The 19,925-nt window shown below is 39.8% G+C and overlaps 1 protein-coding gene across 2 annotated transcripts in view; it reads right to left on the minus strand.

The window, feature by feature from the left end:
* Positions 1–4,154: 4,154 nt before the first annotated feature.
* gphnb (gephyrin b) overlaps positions 4,155–19,925 on the minus strand; it is a gene marked incomplete at both ends in the record, with an annotated part of 98,680 nt that continues 82,909 nt past the window's right edge. For both annotated transcript variants that reach the window (XM_080048172.1, XM_080048171.1), the window contains 12 exons: positions 4,155–4,288; positions 4,790–4,886; positions 6,030–6,133; positions 6,267–6,331; positions 6,560–6,633; positions 6,995–7,082; positions 7,308–7,429; positions 12,367–12,520; positions 13,034–13,092; positions 13,510–13,629; positions 14,222–14,277; positions 16,002–16,094. In XM_080048172.1, the coding sequence (XP_079904298.1) occupies positions 4,155–4,288; positions 4,790–4,886; positions 6,030–6,133; positions 6,267–6,331; positions 6,560–6,633; positions 6,995–7,082; positions 7,308–7,429; positions 12,367–12,520; positions 13,034–13,092; positions 13,510–13,629; positions 14,222–14,277; positions 16,002–16,094 (1,166 nt within the window). The remainder of the gene's footprint in view (positions 4,289–4,789; positions 4,887–6,029; positions 6,134–6,266; positions 6,332–6,559; positions 6,634–6,994; positions 7,083–7,307; positions 7,430–12,366; positions 12,521–13,033; positions 13,093–13,509; positions 13,630–14,221; positions 14,278–16,001; positions 16,095–19,925) is intronic.

A 19,925-nucleotide genomic window follows, 5' to 3' on the forward strand; every position in this document is an offset into this window, starting at 1 on the left:
ACTCAAAAAAATGCAGCCAGCAGTAATCTACTTTAGTGGCATACACCTGACAGCAGATTTCATTTTATTTGAACTAAAACAGACACAAGTAACCACATTTATTGCTGTTAAAAGTTCTGCCACAAACCAAACTATAACATTGTATTCCTCTGCTCTTCCAGGCAGGCACACTCTAAATGTTGTAACGCGAAAGAAGATTTAACATTTGTGGATTTTGTCACTCCTATGTTTATATCTTGACTTAGGCTACATATATTTTGGGACTTGGGGGATAATTATGCTCAGAAATTGCAGCTATAACTCCCATAATGCTTTGGGGGATTGTTTGTTTGTTTTTGCATATTTGTTTGCTAAGTAGCCTACTCCTAATGCAGCTTGTCACCTTTGGAGACTTATATTGTGGTATCATATAAATATACACAACAAAAGAACAAGCATCTACATGCTTCACATAGGCTATGTGTAGGAGATGTAGGCCTACTGGAGTAGAATAGTAAAATAGCATATAATAGAAATATTCGTCAAAAGTACCTCAAAATGCAGATTGTTCATCAAAAATCAAACCCTTCATTAACTACTGATATGACCAACATACATCTCCCTCTTTATGTCATCACATATCCAAATAGGGGGCTGCATTCACTGTGTGAAAAATATGTTCAATGATTACCAATCATCCTGCCATCTGCTTCTTCTTCTTAAAGCCATTTAACCCAATGGCTTTAACAAGTTGAAGTATAGGCCGTCTTGGAAGATGAAAAAACTCCTGCAACTCGAAGACAAAATCCTTCAGTAGGGGAGAACGGGGTAAGTAGGCACACTTTTTACTCTAGTGAGAATTGCTCATCACCAAAACATCTGTCAATAGCCATTCCTACATTAAATTGAAGCGTAAGGTGTTGGCTAGAAATGTGTGTCTCTCTTTTTTTCCAACTTATTGTAATGAAGAAGTAATTTACCATCAAAGACACTCTGACACATTGTGACAACCAACCCCATCAAGGGGTCGGTTGTCACACACTATGGGGTTGTTTGTCACAATGTTATCTTAATGGGAAAAATCTTAAAAAGAAGGCAAGGAGGCAGAACCAAATTTGAATGTTTAATTGCATTGTCAAGTTGACAAATAGGCCTACATAACGTTCTGTAGCCTTGGCAGCTGGTCTAGTTTGGGATGCACTGGGTTGTTTTGATTTTGTTGCCCTTTTTCTTTTGCTTGCTAGCTGCCTTTTCCTGCTCTATTCCTTCCTTCTCTGGGGTGTCAGTGAGGATACAGCTTGACAATTTATTTCGTTATTGGGTTCCTTTTCTGGCTGCAGCCTTGAGATAACATGTGACAACCAACCCCCCAAAAAATTTGACGACCAACCCCAACTTGAATTTCTTGCTAGCATCAAGGTCAACAACCATCTGACAACTAATTAGCTTGCTAACCACAATCTAAACTATAGTTTACCCTTCACACTTTCTGAGGGTAACAAGTGTTTTGTTATAAACCCATTGTGTAAAAGCCTAGAAGAAAAATACTGAGAAGCAAAATATTTTGAATTTGACATGAAAAACACAAAACATCCTCTCACCTGAAATGCAGCTGTCTTCCTCCAAGGAAGTCTATGTATGTGACCTCTGATCCCAATTCTGGACCTTTTTTATATCAACATTTCAGAGCTAGCGCGCTCTGGTGACGAGATATAACGAATGTGACATCCAACCCATGTGACAAATTACCCCGTTCTCCCCTAAATCTCTAGTAGCCTAACTCTGTCAGCGTGTTCTCTAATAAATAAAACACACTTATTGCACTTGAGGGCATGAAAAGCCGTTATTTTCAACAATCATCCTCATACTGATCCCCTTACGTTCCGCACATTTTATACACACTCACATAGATGAATTTAACTAAGTTCTTGTCATGGCACTATTAATCATCACCAACTAATGGGATCTGCTGTCATTTCCCCTTGCAGAGCAGAACAGAAACGGTCTAATCTCGTGCAGGAGTATCTACACCGACGCCTGAAGCCTCGCTTTTCCTCGCTGTATTTTCTATTAAGTTAATCCTTTCTGACACCGTTGTGCTTAACCTCCTTTCCTCATTAGGCTCTCTCCTGCCTGTTCCCACTTCTTAAATACTTACCTCCCTAGAAAGGAAATGCAGTAGTTATTCATTCCAATGCAGCCGTTTTCTTTTCTCTGGGGAGAAGTGATGGATTGTGGACCTCTTACTTACAGTAACTAAAAGTATAATCAACACAAATGATGAAGCACTCACTCTGCAGAAAAAATACCTCCTGTGACTTATTCATTATGGTAAATATTGGATTGTTTATATTTATGCATGAATGCATAAGTAGCATTTTAGTGCTGTAGATGTGGCTATTTTTTAGCCTATTTGTACTCTAAAGGTAAGAGAGGAAATGTCTCTTTGGTCCAACACAGAATCATCTGAAACATGACAAGATGCAATGACTGCCTTTTGTGCAAATAGTGACCAAAAGGTTGGGACCACTGGTTTGATTTTTGAAATGTATTGTAATTGATTGGTGTACTATATGCTTTTTAATATGTAAAACCTCTATCTGAAGAGCAATTGGTAATTATTGCTATCAAAGCAAAATAATTCCATCTAAAACACAATACAGTACTTTTTTTTACTTGCTTTCCATCACTTCTAAATAAAGGTAAGGTAAAGTTAGTTTTTTTACCTTCTTATTAATGCAGTTAAACACATTCAAATGTAAAGGGTGTACTGGGGTTCTTTACTTGTGGACATCGAACTCAGTCAATGGTTCTTAAGATAAGACCATCATTCATTCATTCAGAATTCATTCACTTCTCTATGACCTCAAGGCTGACATCTACCAACACTTCTACAGTACCAAAGAAGAAAATCACTATTCTTTTTTCTTTAGATATATTTTATTAAAAAAGGAAACCCAACAAGAACTTTTTTTTTTTACATAATGATCAAGGATTTTTATTATCTTAGTCTCTTTCATCAGTTTCATATCATTACAGAAAATGTTATAGTACAGCGTTGTTCAATGTCTCCTCATTGCTTAATAATTTCCTTAGGAGTGCTGGTCACATATATCTGTACAATATGGTTCTTATATTTTTTTTCTCTGTACATTTTTTGTGAAGTTGGTTAAAAAGGCTGTCAGCACTTAAAGAAGCTGTTTCTTTTCTTTTCTTTTCTTTTTTCCCCCCGTAAATAGTTGATCAAATAAAAGATTATTTTCCCCCAGGTTCAGCTGGCCCCCGGGTGGGGGACGTGGGGTGGAGGGTGGGGGGGTTTGGGGCAGAGTTTACACCTGCTCACGGTGAATATAAGGAAGCTTCAGGGTTCTGGGCAGACTGGGGTGTGTGTGTGCCCCCCACCCCCCCAACACCCCATCCCAACATCCCCTCTTTCCCTGCCCAGGCATTTGGCACTGCGCACATAAACAAGACTCACAAGATAAACAACAAGCAAAGCTCTTTGTGAAGCCATTATGATGCATACTAATGAGAGAATAAAACAGAAGTGTCACCTTGATGGGCGCTCAAAAGAGGAAGTGGTCTTGATGTGCCCCCCCCTCTTCCTCTAAGCTGAGCACCATGTGAAATCTGGAGTCTTCCTCAATGTTTTCTTCGTTTTCAAAAAACTGATTATTTTTTTTATTCCACTAAAGATGAGAAAACAATAATTTCTTTTTTTTTCTTGTCCTGGCAGGCACCTACAGCTGTCTATTAAAATGCTACTGCTATAGATAAGGTCTAGCATTGAACACACAAAGCAATTGCAATGAAAGGAACGAAGTTGCCTTAATATAATAATGATAATAAGAAGAATAATGATAATAATAATAAGAATAATCATAATAATATATTACAGAATAAATCTCTTTTTATAATTAGATTTTTTCATTAAAAGTTATATTTTTCTTTGTTTGAAATACTATAATCTTTTTTTTTTTAAATTAATATTTTTTTCATATGTATCTAGGTTTGTGATCAAGATGTTGACTATACCTCAACGTTATCCAAATCAATAAAAACTAGCTGTGCCGTTGCATATTACAGAATAGTCAATGATATGTGGACATGCACCGTGAACCACCCATTCCGATCCTCGCTATTTGACGCCAACACTCAGTCCCTCGGTGATGACATCATAGCCGGCCGATGACCATGACGTCGACCACCTCGCCCTTGTGCAGCTCCACGTATTGCTCTGTTTTGGGAGGTAGCATCAGGAGCCCATTAGCACTGCGCATGCTCATCAGCCTGCTGCTCACCTGGTTCCCTGCAGAGAGGAGGAGGAGAAGGGGGGGGGGGAGGGACAACATACTTTAGTGTGAATACTACTTTATGGACTCCTTACTTGACAGTAGAGGTGTCCCCGACTCAGAATTTACATAGCCGAATCTGATTGGTCAAATCTTGCCTATAGTCGACAAATAGTCCAATCGTGGTATTTATTCTTTCCTGCTCATTGATCCATATTATCATTTGCGACATTGGCTCCCCAAAATTATAGTTGTCTTCTTGACTTGGCATAATAATGTATTTTATTTTGACTTAGGTGTTCATCACACACTTTTGCTGTCCATTCTACTATGATATTGTCAGTCGAATCGTGCTCCTTCTATCGAATAGTCAACTTTTCGAGGCCACCCCTATACTTGACAGGAAGCGGTTATTAACTAATTGTGACATCAACTAGTGAACAGTCTAATTCAGATTAGTGGCCGTCTCATATAGGATCCTTCATAGTGTCATTTGGAACCAGCTCTAATTCTGGTACCTGTGCTCTGTGCCCACGGCAGAGGCTCCTGGTGATGCCATGTCAGAATGCAGCGGTGGTATTCAGGGCGAGGGTCTAACTTCACATCGCAAGACAACTAGAGAAAAAAAGCATACAATGTAAATCATAACGATACTTGTCAAATAACCGTATTCAACACCAGGGATGAACCTCACCTCGCTCCACACTCGCAATACAAGATAGATATGGTTTAACAGCAAAAATTAATTTAAACTAGTTTTGTTAAATGTTTTAATACCAGATCTGGAAAATATAAATAATTTGGGTAAAAGGCTATCCCACATTTTGCCATTTTAAGACATGTATATTTTTTCTAATAACTAACTGACGAGGCAAACACAGAAGCAATGGAAACTCGGCCAACTTTATTGGCAAGGTAAAGGTTTTCCCAGAATACTATTTGACCTGCGTCACTCTTAAGCCATCTGCTGAGGGACATTATCTGGCTGCATCTGTTCTTCCATTCCATCAATCCAGCCACTAAGTGGCAGTAATGCATTCAAGTTGATTTTCAAACTGCTTTATAACAGCAGATGATGTAGCTGTCAGCTCTCTGGATAGCCACCATGATGGCATAGGGAGCAGACCTTTTACTCTATAATGCTAGCTTGGGACACAAACGGCGTCTGTTCATTGTGTATGATATTATTATGTGTTTCGTGCTATACCATTATGAATAGTCATGACCAAGGAGCAGGTCTTCTGGTCAGTGTAGACTGTGGCTCCTTCGCCAAGTCAAAGCAAACACGGTGGTTATATTTATGTATCGTGATAAAAATAGTATTAAATCAGGTGTTAAGATGCAGTGGATTGGAATGATACTTATTATTATAGACGTTTTTCTAATTCCTCTGTGTTGCATCTACACTCAAATGTTCACATATGGGAAGAGAAAGGATATTTATTTGTAAATAGGGACTAATCTCATTACTTGTGTTGACTTGTTTGGGACAGATTCAAAATAAAAATAAAACATCAACATAAATACTTCCCTAAATGAAGTATAATACAATAGTATGCAATGAATGTGAATTATGATCTAACTATTAGTCTTAGTACTGTAGAAACCTTGTGTCCAGGCATTTTAACAGAGAAGAAAAAATACTTTTTTTTTGCGACCACCAGCGTCTCAACCAACAGAGATGAACTCTGGCTTTGTGTGACTTTGTGGGCCAGAAAGTCAGACTTGCTTTCTCTTGGTTTGCCCTGTGCATCCTACCCTCGCTTTGATGATGGTGGGCCTAGGGTCCAAAATGCCCTGCATCTTCCTCAAGGCAGGGATGACAAAAAGATTACAGGTGACAACAGCGGACACGGGATTTCCTAGGGCAGAAGGACGGACGGAGAGAGGGAGGGAGGAGAGCCAGACGAGCAGAAAGAGAGGGAGAAATATATGAGTAACATCTCTGCAGAGACAGCGGCGTGAATCACTCTTTCTCTCAACTTCACACACTACCTGGGAGGGCAAAGATTAGTTTGCGAGCACCGTCCATGTCCAATGTGGCAAATGTTGTTGGCAGGCTGAAAAAACAACAACAACAACATTATGTAAAATTTTGATTTCAGCCATTAAAATTAATTATGTACCATGTCCTCAGTCTATGAATTATTTGAGTATATATGTCTGTTTTACTCAAAGCTGTTTGAAATGTACATCTCATATTTAAAATTATAATCTTGTTGACCTAGACTGAGATAATTATTGATAACTGTGGAGTGAAAAGTTGCAGAAGAATAAAGTATTCTTACCCTGGTTTCATAAAAACACGACCAAAATGGATCTGAGCGTGAAGATCAATATCAAGCACCTGTTTAAGGTAGTCCTAAAAAGAGACAACAAATATGAAATAAATGAATAAAATAAAAATAAAAATTTAAAAAACATAAAAGAGCAATACATTTAAACTACACCTTAGCCAAATAGTACTTTTAAAACTGTTTCATATTTTTGCATATACTGGAGATGAACATAGTAAAATGAAATCCAATACTTAGTGGTTAAATATCTGGGTCCTGAAATATTACTATTATTTCAATCTTATAAATAAATTAACTCAGACTAGCCATAAAAAAAATCATTATTTTTCTTTTTAATACAGGCTGTAATTCCGCCTCCTACCAGAAGGTGTCAGTGAAGCACAATGCCAGGATTTTACATGTGCACTGTCTGTCCTGCATTATTACCTTTTCTCCCATGGACACTCCTCCTGAGGTGATGATGACATCAGCACGGCTGATGCCTTCATTCAGAGCGTTGAGAAGGTCATCGGGGCTGCGGGGCACGCACGCACGCACACACACGCACGCACGCATGCACACACACACACACACACACACACACACACACACACACACACACACACACAAGTTAACAACCAACTCACGGGAGCAAGAGTGATGGAGGGCTAGTTTTGGAGGATGCATAGTAAGATGATGAGTGTTATATGGGAGGCGTAACAATTATGTAAATGTCCAAAGAATAAGCATCAGGGCGTACTTGTCTCCCACAATGCCTAAATTGATGGTAGGGTAGCCGTGCTCCTGGATAGTGGCCAGCAGAGTGGAGCGGTTGCTGTCCCTGATCTTCCCAGGATGGAGGTCGTCCTCTGGGTTCAGCAGCTTCCATCACACATTGGGAGAAATGAAACAGAAGAAACGCTCTAATCCACATGTGTCAAACTCAAGGCTGGCCCGCGACACGTTTTGATCTGGCCCGCGAATCAATTCGGTCAATTTTTTATTAAAAAATAAATAGGGGAGAACGGGGGAATCTGAGGCATCGGGTAATGTGAGCCACCCCCTGTATCTAGGCAACGGAAAACATTTTTGGTCATGTGAGATATACGTTTTCAAGCCCCTCTCATTTCCCCATGGCCCTGAAAGAGAGGACCTCATGGTGCTGTGGTAAGCATGTTTTTTTCACCAAAATAGGTATTTTGCATGTAAAAGTAAATTTTCTTGCTGTCAACTTAATCAACTGTTGTGCCAAAGCAAATTTATTCACGTAGAAAAACTTCTATCATACGTGTTGATGAACTACCAACATATGAAACCATGTGATGCTGATAACTGAAGATTAGCCTGAAATGCTAAGAGAGGTAGTTTTTTCTCAAATTGTGGTGGTGGGGGAAAGTGAGCCAAATGCTGTGGGGAAAGTGAGCCACTGTCCCACTTTCCCCCACCATGAGGCACAAGTTAAGTTTAGTCTTAAACATATTTTAATGTAATATTACATGTCATACACATTGTAGAAAAGCCATACACCAGGAAGACGACCTGGGGCAACCACACGGAAAGAGCACCTTCTCATCTTTCCCTGTAACCTTCAGGGCTGGAATGTAGAGTAGGCCTAGTTGTAGAGTATGACAGGCTGATGTTATAATCCAGTTGGGTCTTCTCCTGTGTTCTGAGTCCCAGGTTGTTCTCGCTGGTTCTGATTTTCCTGTGTATTAACCCCCAGACACAAGCTGGCTCTAAGGGTCCTGTTTTCTGACCCCCAGACTGTGTTCTAATCTAACTGGTTCTATCTTTCATTTGAATCTTATTAAAACCTTTTGAATTATAATATGTTGTATTTGATTTTGTTCAGAGTTACTTTCAAGTGTTAAAATTTGCTTTGCTTAATTGACCAAACCCCATCATTCTTTTACTAGTCCGACATTAGTTCTGGAATGTGTGGCTAGCTTTCAGGATTATAACTGTTACAATATGTGTTGTTATGGTAGTTTCAGAGTGGAAAGTGGTTTACCCCCAGCTGGTTCACTTTACCCCCTTCATATTTTCACTGCCCTTTGTCTTGAAAAAATTCTGCTAATGCCCATTTCTAAGAAACATCCTGAATTAATGGGAAATGTGTAAATTTGAGTGATAAATCATTTTAGCTTGCTTAGAGGGGAGCAAATGTAAGTGGCTAACGTTAGCTAGCTGCTGATAGCCCACCCCTTTCGTTTCCAATGGTGGCTTGGCATTTCATTACCAATGTAAAGTGTCATAAATAGCTAACACTGGTGCTGCGTCATGATTCATTAAAAAACAAAACATGTGATATGCTTTGAATGTGCAGAAAGTTTTGAAAAATCCAGGAGAATAGATATTGTGGCTCAATCTAGAATGCCTGAGAGCCTTACTGCATTATAGTCCTTTATAATTGTTTCACCAGGAACCTGAATGTTGTCTTTTCCTTTACAAAAATGAAGACATTTCCACCATAAATTGATGCAGAAAAAGCACAGATCGGTGGATAAAAATCCACCAGAATACAGGAAATTAAGTGTTTGACATTAAAAAATTTCGGGGGGAGCACCCCCATACCCCCCACCAATAATTTGTCCCCCGAAAATGTTGAAGCGAAAACTAGCCATTGTACGCAGTTTATATACTTACTTAGATATGTTCTTTTTATTTTTCGATTAAAAAGAAGGTATGTCAGTCTGGCCCTTAGTGTGATTATCATATCGTAGAGTGGCCCTTTGTGAAAATGAGTTTGACACCCCTGCTCTAATCATTAAAATCTAAAAAAGGTTTGTTAGTTTGCGTTAGTAAGAACAAAGCCTGGCTTTACAAAGTTTTAATTAAAATATTCCAAGCATCTGTTTGGGTGGCAACTGAAAGTCATATTATTACTAAATTGAACCTGCTCTGCTCAAATAGCTATGTCCTGAAAAAGAGACTGAATCAGAGGTTGTCGGTTGACAGACATTTTATTCAAGTTTAAAACGTTATACAAGAGGCCTATATCATGGTGAATGAGTAAGTTCTGGGAACTTGCTATTGGCATTTTTCACTATTTTGTGATATTTATAATTTAAAGAACCAATCCATTACATGAAAACCTAATAAGGAGATCATAAATTATGAAAATGAACATCAGTTCAAAGACAACTTGAAATTACTAAATCAATACAGCAGGTATTGTCACGTGTATGAGTTTTATTTTGGAATAATGCAAACCTTTTTCAGTAGTTACCTATTTGTAGTTCTACCTTTCATAGTAGAACTTCAAATCTCAACTTTAAGTTTTTTGTGACGACGAGACTTCAGAATGAGCAAACTTCAACAAGCACTGCTATTATTATAACTGCAGTTATTAAAGGAAATAAACTATGTATGTGGCTCAATAAGTACCATTAAAAAAGAATGTAGGCCTACCCAAAAATCAAAAAAAGAAAAATCTATATTGCTGGAGGTACAGAGTAAAATAATATGGAGAAGACAAAGGAACAATATCTTATCCTCTATTGGGTGTCCTAATCTGCCCTCTATGTAATCAAACTTTCTGCTTGGCAAGTGTAATGAAATAGAGGGGAGATGAGGACAACGCACCACTTCATAGGTTTGGAATGTGGCCATGGATTGGATATATCTGGGCCAACTTATACAATTTAGACACATATGCAAAGCCATGGTATATACACTCACCGGCCACTTTATTAGGTACAGCGGTTAATTTTCTTGTTAACACATATAACTCAGCCAATCACATGTCAGCAACTCAATGCATTTAGGCATGTAGACCTGGACGAGACAACTTATTGAGGTTGAAACCGAGCAACAGAATGGGGAAGAAAGGGGTTTTAAGTGACTTTGAACATGGCAATGTTGAGAGTGCCAGGAGGGCTGGTATGAGTATTTCAGAAACTGGTGATCTACTGGGATTTTCACTCTAAACCATATCTAGGGTTTACAGAGAATGGTCCGAAAAAGAAAAAATATCCAGTGAGCGGCATTTGTGTGGACGTAAAATACCTTGTTGATGTCAGAGGTCAGTGGAGGATGGGCATACTAGTTTGAGATGATAGAAAGGTAACAGTAACTCAAATAACCACTCGTTACAACCAGGGTATGCAGAATACCATCTCTGAACACAAAACACGACCAAACTTGAAGCAGATGGGCTACAGCAACAGAAGACCCCACCGGGTGCCACTCCTGTTAGCTAAAAACAGGAAAATGAGGCTACAATTCTCACAGGATCACCATTATTGGACAAAAGAAGATTGAAAAATCATGCCTGGTCTGATGAGTCTCGATTTCAGTTGCGACATTCAGATGGCAGGTTCAGAATTTGGCGTAAACAACATGAAAGTATGGATCCATCCTGCCATGCACCAGCAACCATGCCATGTTCAAAGTCACCTAAACCCCCTTTCTTCCCCATTCTGATGCTCGGTTTGACTTAAGTACATTGTCCTGACCACGTCTAAATGCATAAATGCATAAAATTGCTGCCATGTGATTGGCTGATTAGCTTTTTGTTTTTATAAGCCATTGAACAGGTGTACCTAATAAATTGGCCGGTGAGTGTATATATCCAGAGTCTGCTGGGGCTCATGAAGGCTACGACCCCCGATGAAATTCAGACTGTACCTCAGTGACACAGAAAAATGCACAAATATGATCCTAGCATTTAACGGATACAATCAGGTCACAGATTAACACATTCTTTACAACTGAAAGCACGCATTGAAACGGCTCAGTGCACATGCAGCTCTCAGTGTAGCTGTGGTAACGTACACAGCATCAAAGCAAACAATATTTGATTGTGCATGGATATGAAAGAGGTAATGCTGTCAGAAAATATGGTGCATTGCCAACCTTTAAGATACAGATACAATGTAGAATGTAGAATCTGACTAGGTGTGTAAATGGCTGGTAACATCACAATACGATATTTGAAAATTGTTTTTCATTGGACAAAGATATGATATTTTGCCGATATCACAAACAAAGTCTGCCCCGATACGACTTCCATTCGATTCGAGTCAGGGGCCTAGTATTGATATGAGACAATATCATTCAACATAACCTGTTACATTTATAGCAGCTAACAAAATGAACTTATACTGAGCTTTTTCAGATGTTTAAACAAAAAACAATCCACTCTCTTAGTGTCAAAATGGTGTCACAAACACACAGACGTGCAGATACATTTTCAAAATAAAAGCGTATATTAAAGATTTTCTACCGATGTTTGGGCGTTGCGTCGATACGGTTCAATCTTTCGCCAATGAATCGATATATTGATCAATACTATTTAAGTATTGTTACACCTCTAGGTTTTGACCTGCCAAATTAAAAGTCTGTTTGGATGAAAACATTCTGTAGGGGCCAAAATACATTTGGTCTATTTGTTTATTGTTAATTTTGAAAAGGCACGGACAATGTTTTGGTTTATGTCACTTCCTTTTGATTGACACATGTGGGTGTGGGTGTGGTTTAATCTATATACCTGGGCACTTGTGGCGGGCGGGGTTAGTAGACAAAGGGGGTTAGTGGCGCACCTGATATTTTCTGTTTACCGTCAAACAATCGTCAAATTATCGTCAAACTAGCGTCAATTACAACAGTTTATCTTTTCTTTATTTGTTTTCAATACCCTCGTCATGTTTTCATTCATCCGTTGTCATTCTGCCTTCATTTATTACATTTTCAAACTATACTCATCACCGGACTTGCCTAATTGAATGACGTGTAAATGCCTGGAGCCCACTTAAGCCTCTTAGCGGCCTTTATTGGAGAGCTGTCGCTATACATTCACTTGTTACTTAAGCCCTTACCTCGTTTCCTGTGGACATGACGGCCACCACAGGGAATTTCTGGACCTCCACCTCAGTGACTCCCACAGTGGCCAGGAGGCCGATCTCAGACGGGCCCATGTGGGTGCCCTTGGCCAGCACACACTCCCCACGCTTAATATCATGACCGATGGGCCTGTTGGTAGCACGGCAGAAGACATGATTCAGGGTCAAGTGGAAGAGATAAGAGAGAAATGCACTGTGCAATTACAATGTGAAACCTTACTGTGGAGTGAAACATGTTATCCAAAGTAATTAAAGTAGAAACTTTAAACTTACAAAGACTCTAAAATGAAGCAAAAATAAACATTCTGTGGTGGGTGTGTATTTGATTAAAGGTGCACTATGCAGTTTCAGGGGGAGAGAGATTTGTTTATATGTGCAGAGCCTTCAGTAAGTTAACAAAACACACTTTCTCTACATGTAATTCTTAGTATTGAATAATTCTATCATCATACATCAAAACAAAATCATTTTTTGGCACCTCAAAAACAAAAGGAAGCTGCGGGCCATGCTGCTGTAAACAACGACAGTGAAACAGTAACTTTTAAGGTAGTTTTCTAACTTCAAGGACATTTTTTATTTTTCTGACACACCCAAAGTTACATAGTGCACCTTTAACAAAATGGATACTCAATGAAACACTAACCTGATGTCCTGCCCCGGACGAGCCTGCACAAGGATTCGTACCTCCAGCTCCTCTGTGCCCTGAAACACAAAGCAAGCAGCTTCTATCATGGACTATACTATACTAAAAAGACCCACAATGCATTGAGTATTTCGGTCTATTTCATCTCTGGGCTAAACTTAATCTCAGTGACATTTCAATCAACCGCAATCTTTTTTTCAGTTGCTATGGTGCTGGTGAAGACTTGATGCAGCAATATATGTATGAAGGTAAATATGAGTAAACCAGTTACTTACTTATTGCAAAAAATAATTATACTTTTGCTTTACCCTTTGCACTATTTAGAATTGATTTATTATTTACTTATTTGATCTAATTTCATCCTTTTGTTCTTATTGCACCGTGGCTCGGAGAGAAACGTCATTTGGATTCCTCTGTACATGTCTGGCACCTATTGAGGAAATTGACAATAAAGCTGACTTTTGACTTTGACTTACGTCTTCAGACTCGCGCAGCAACTCAGTGTCTTCCACCTGGACTACAGCGTCTGCCCCGCACGGGATGGGGGCGCCTGTCGTCACCCTCATCACCTGGCCAGGCATCACTGTGTGGGTGGGCTGCGTACACACACACACACACACACACACACACACACACACACACACACACACACACACACACACACACACACACACACACACACACACACACACACACACACACGGGCAGAGCAAAATATATATACTAAAACTTTTTTTTTAAATTAACAAAAAAGGATGAACCCATAACGGTATCTTACTTGCTTACCCAATGTTAAAAAGAAGTGAAAGTGAAGTGATAGATTGTACAGTGATCCAATTCAAGTCAAAAACACATTACAAGAGAATATATAAACATATGCATGTTATGATGAGAGGTGGAGGTAGTCAATAAATCTACATAGCCCGATTCTCTGAGGTTTAATCAGTTTTATAGTTTGGCAGCACTTTGACTTTCTAGCCCTAGTTGCTTTAAGGTGAAGGGCTTTTCATCACCTGCTTAGGGAACACACTGGTGTGCAATTAAAGATGTTCAAGGCGTGAGGTGAAGGAAAAAAAGGTGAAGTACTTTATTTTCATATGCAAGTTGTGTGGGTGTTTGTTTGTGTGTGTATGTAGGTTTTTTATTTTTATTTTGCATGTCTGTCTTAGTGTCAACTATTGTACGGACCTGCTCTCCAGCTTGGGACTCTCCAATGATGAAGCGGTCGCCTGGGCCGTCAGCCGCTAAAAAAGAAAAAGAAAAAGAAAAAAGTATAGTATTACACAGCGTGTGTTTGTGTGTGTGTGTGTGTGTGTGTGTGTGTGTGTGTGTGTGTGTGTGTGTGTGTGTGTGTGTGTGTGTGCGTGTGTGGGAGTGTGTCATTTTGTTGAGTTATTTTACAGCATGAACAAACAGGAAGACAAGGGGAGAGAAATATTGACATTCAATGTTTTTTAATTAGCAGTTAACAGGCCTCACAGTAATCAACAACTTAGTCCAAGAACACTCCTTTAAAAATCACACTCTCCGCCCACATGGTTATTAACTCCAACCTATCGAAAACGCACCATTTTCAGAGCACGGAAAGACAGCAGTCTTCTTTGGTCCCTTATTTCAAGAGGGAACTTGTGAACTGTGCACTCTTTGGCGCCATTACAGTCCTCCTCTAGCTACCAACTCAGCACTTGACTTGAATCCATTTAGCCCGCCTAACAAAGACTAATTCATTCAGCTTCTGGGGGACTTTTACTAGAATGCATGCACAATAGGTTATTGGCTCCTTGCACAGCCACTGTCTCTCTAGGCACTTAAATATCTAAAAACTTGTAAATGTATTCCTCGACAGGCACCAGCCGGGCCCTCGGGAAAGGTGTATAAAACCCAGAGAGAGAGACCTGTGGTGTTCTGCTCCTCCTACTCCATCATTGCCAGCCAACAGCAGATGTTACATGCAATAGACTTTTTGAGCGGCCCTGGAGCTAACAAGCTGCTACCCTGCTCTACAGGTTAACAGGGACAACACAGATACACATTTCTATACCAAAATATTGTCAAACGACTTTTTGCTTCGACAAGAAGAAGAAAAAAAACGCTCTGAGTAATTTGTAGCAATACCAGTGAACCAGTTTTGAAACCAATCTCTGTGAACTAAGGTTGGCCCTGTGTCTCTCCACTTTAGTCTTCACTCTGGCATCTACACAGAGGACAGCCCCATCAATGTCCCACAAATCCCTTCTATTCACTCTTACAATGTGTTTAGTTCTTCAGCCTTAAAGCATTAGTTATTAGCATAAAGCTTTTGACATTTGAGTCATATTTTTTGAATGCAATTTTGGAAATGTAATTGACAATTTTCCCAATTTTCATCACTATTAAACAACATTGTGATACAGTGTCAGATGTGTGCAGAATATCGCACACTGACTTTTTTTTTTTTTTTTTTACTGTTCAGTCATCTCCACATTAGACGTGGGAACCCATTTTAATTGAGTGATTTCTCCTCCTAAGGGTACATTCTTTATAGTTATGTCAATGCTAGATTTGAGCATAGGAACTGCCTGCAGAGCTTCCAAACAGAGTTGTTCCACAAGATAGAAATCACAATTAAAAGACCCAGTCTTGGATTTAACATTGTATTTTTCTAGTTAAGTTCAGGGGGAAATTTTTTGCACCGTATGAGCAGAACATGAGCTTTTCCGTCTGTACGTTTGTGCTTACAAAAAACCCTTGTACTTTCACATTTCCCAACAAATTAATTACACTTTTAAATATTTTTTGGAAGATTCAGTTTGACAGATTTTCACATAGACTCTCCATCCATCTTACACCTTCTACTTTACGTCCTGTCTACAGGTACATTTCTTTCCCACAAAACTGTCTCTAAAGCCAAAAATAGAATTCAATTGATGTGGAGAGTGACAGGACAGGAAGATATTTCAGATCAGCTGCCACAGTGTGCGCCACTTACCTCTCACAGCATAACCATCCTTGACAGAAGCAGGGAAGGGTGGCAGGTTGTCTTTGGCATAAACGTCCTGAGCCAGGACTCGACCCATCCCATCTGTTGGAGAAAAAAGGGAAGAACACAGGTGTGAGGAGAGAAGGAGAAGATTGGAGAGACAGACAGACAGACAGACAGACAGACAGACAGACAGACAGACAGACAGACAGACAGACAGACAGACAGACAGACAGACAGACAGACAGACAGACAGACAGACAGACAGACAGACAGACAGTGAGGGAGAGGGAGACAGTGTTGCATCTGATTCAGGTGAAGATACAGAGAGGCATATGGTGTGCAAGTGTGTGTGTGTGTGTGTGTGTGTGTGTGTGTGTGTGTGTGTGTGTGTGTGTGTGTTTAGGAAGGAAGACAAACTGTGACACCCCACATCAGGATCTCTCTGCATGACTCAACACCTGACTAACACACGAAAGCACGCACACACGCGCGCACGCACGCACGCTCACACACACACACACACACACACACACACACACACACACACACACACACACACACACGTTTGAACTTCTGTCTTTGTGAGGAGTACCCTCATTTATTCTATGCATTCCCTAACCAACCGTAAACCCTAAACCTAACCCTAACCCACTTGCCCTAATCTTAACCATCACAAATAAATGACCCTAACCCCTTGATTCTAACATGTATCGTAAACCAACTCTTAACCGTAAAAACAAAAATCCTAAAGGTCTGTCCAAAATGTCCTCAATTTCCAAAGATGTCTTCATTACTAAGGTTAAAAAAACTGACAATGGTATTCATACTGCTGGGTGCACAAGATCACAAGCAGTGTCTTATTCTCTTTCAGCTTCTTCTGATTCACAAACAACTAGTCAGGGGTTGCGAGTGTCACTATCCAAAACATCTTAACCGCCTCCACCAGCCAGACAACCTTAAAAACCGCAAGGAAAAATTTGCGTGGGAAGAACAGAGATTCCGCATCGAGACAATGGCTCAGAGATAGAGAGAGAGAGAGAGGGAGGGAGAGAGAGAGAGAGAGAAGGAGAGAGAGAGAGGCAAAGGAAAGAAAAGACAGAGGGAGTGGGTGTAGGAGGAGAAAAATCCAGGCTCTAAAATACCTAAAGCCGCTGTGTGGCTATATATAGCATTTCTCAGAGCCTTTATATGCTATGATTATGTGGGTGTTAATATGAAGATCTAAGCTTTGATATCAATGAGTTGAAGCGAAGAAAAAACCCCAAATGAAATATGCACATATACAGACGCCCACGCACATGAACGCGCACATCAGCTCACTAGATGACAGTTTTAACGAGCTGTTGTAAAATGATGCATCTCAATGGCAAAAGAAGACACACATGCTGGTCGTACAAGCCTTATATATCTTTCTTAAATCAATACCATTCCATCTGAAATATTATTGTGTCTTTTTCTTGTGTCAACTGCAGCTATTCAAACAGCTTGTTAAAACCATGTGCTGTGCGAGTTGTGAATAAAAATAGAACCAAGGTTAAGTCTTGTTACTGAAAGCATCAGATGCTTTTTGCACAAGTGGCTCCAGGACTTAGGGGGTCTCATCTGTCCAGTCTGCTGGGAACAAAAAGGTAATGGGCACTAAATCAAGGGGCATAGTGTCATCTCTCGTCCAAAACAGTCTGACATTTTAGACCACAGTGTTATATAAACATATGCGTGCAAAACATACAGTACCGCTGTACATGTTCTTGCATCAAGATAATCAAAAAAAAAAAATCTACACTTTGGAAAATAAGTGTATTGGCTTTCTTGAAGAATGTACAGCAGAAGTTTGATACCACTCTAGTATTACCTCCTCTGGTCGTAACACTATGTTTATATTTGGAATAATTACAACTTGGTAAGGGGGCTAATTTAAACAAATTGCACCATTTAAAAAAACCAATAAATAGTTTTGGTAAACATACAGGCCACTACAGTATGTTTAATTTAAGTTGGTTAGTGGACTCATTTAGACAAATTTAACCATTTCCAATAAAACAATTTTTTGTTAAAGAGGCTTTACTTTGGTAAAAGCAGGATACTTAACCTGTAGGTTTGTGTGATATGGTTGTGAAGAACTCACGACGTGGAGGCGTGATTACACCTACTCGTATATTATCCCTTACATGATAATAAAATGAGAGATACACACATATGGTATGCAAAAATGCTCCACACACACACACACACGCACACACGCACACACGCACGCACGCACGCACGCACGCACGCACCCACGCACGCACGCACGCACGCACGCACGCACGCACACACACACACACACACACACACACACACACACACACACACACACACACACACACACACACACACACACACACACACACACACACACACACACACACACACACACACACACACACACACACACACACACACACGCCTCTAAATCCAGCAGGGGAGCTGCTCCAGCTGTTGTTTCTCTAAATATTTCATCACTCATATCCCATCTCCCTGTCCTCCTCCCAGCTGTGCTCCTGCAAATCCTGCAATTCACTCCCTTTCTCCGAGAACACCAAACATCACTTTACACCGAGGGAAAAAAAGATAAAGTGTTCCTTCTGCCATCATTGATCTAGAAGTCATGTGCGCTGCAGGCTATTATTGACCCCGATCCTTGCCACTTCGTCTTCAGAGATGGAGTAAAGAGATGTGTGTGTTTTCCCCCTCTGGCTCTGTGTCACCCCTCCACTGGTGCTGAGGTCTCTCTGTCAATTGACTGACTATAGACCACGGCTGCTGAAGTGCAACTTGTCTGTGTATGTTTGTATGTTTGGACATGCAAACACATACAAAAAAAGATCATCGTAAAAAAAAATGCATTTAATTTTATTGTATCAAGGTGAATTATTGATAAGACCAAACCAAAAATGAACCTGCAACTTAAACATTTACATAGAATAATGAATGTGTATACACTTGGCAGTGGGACAACAGGCATAAGCCAAGGAGCAAACAGATTTCATAATGATGTACCTGATTATACTTGAAGTCAGTAAATACAGTCTCCACAAACTACACTGCGAATGCTTTAGACATTCTTGTAAATAGTTGGCTACATCAAAGGAGAAGACTTGATTAAGAGACTGGACTTAACAGAAACAAGAGAAAATTGAACGATGAAGAACAAACAATTTTAGAAATGACAGAATATTCTTTAGGCAAATACAAAAAAAAAGGTCCAAAGCAACACAGTATAGCTGACATAATGAGCTAACTGGCTTTATCTTTAATGTTTGACACTAAAAGAAACAGAAAGGGGAAGATACTACTTTTCAGTCTAATCTGCTCAGAACAGACTTAAAATGCCTAACCATTGGCAGGGTAGCTAGCTCTGCTGTTTAGCTTCCGGGTGACTTCATACATACCAATAAGGAACATGTAGGCCAGTATATTTGTGCTTTTGGCCCACATGGTTAACATGAGTAAAATATTCACTCAAGCTCTGTTTTTCAGTCTCTACGAAATCCTGAGGGGAATATCTGGACCTTTAGCTGCTAAATGCTACCCTACGTACACCAAATAGTTGCTAACTAAAGTTGTCTGTCCGCTGTTTGGTGCACGGTTGTAGTGTACATGTACCTAGAGTTTGGTTTTCAGAGCTCCTGCTGTCAAACCAGCTCTCTGCTGAGTCTGAAAATAGCACAGAAAAAAAGCTATAATAGGCCTAAATAAAATATATATTTTTATATACTTTTATACATAATCTAAAATCACTGATAATAGCAGCCTTAAAGTGGAAAAAGCGTTGACCATGATTGATAGCATTGAACCGTGAGACACAAGGGAACGCTTAACGTAAATGACACATGGATCATTAGGAGATGTTGGTTTGTGATGTTTGTGCCCTTGCTGCCAATTACGTAA

The sequence above is a fragment of the Ammodytes marinus genome (genome assembly GCF_949987685.1).
Source record: "Ammodytes marinus genome assembly, chromosome: 19".
In the NCBI taxonomy this organism is placed as follows: Eukaryota; Metazoa; Chordata; class Actinopteri; order Uranoscopiformes; family Ammodytidae; genus Ammodytes; species Ammodytes marinus.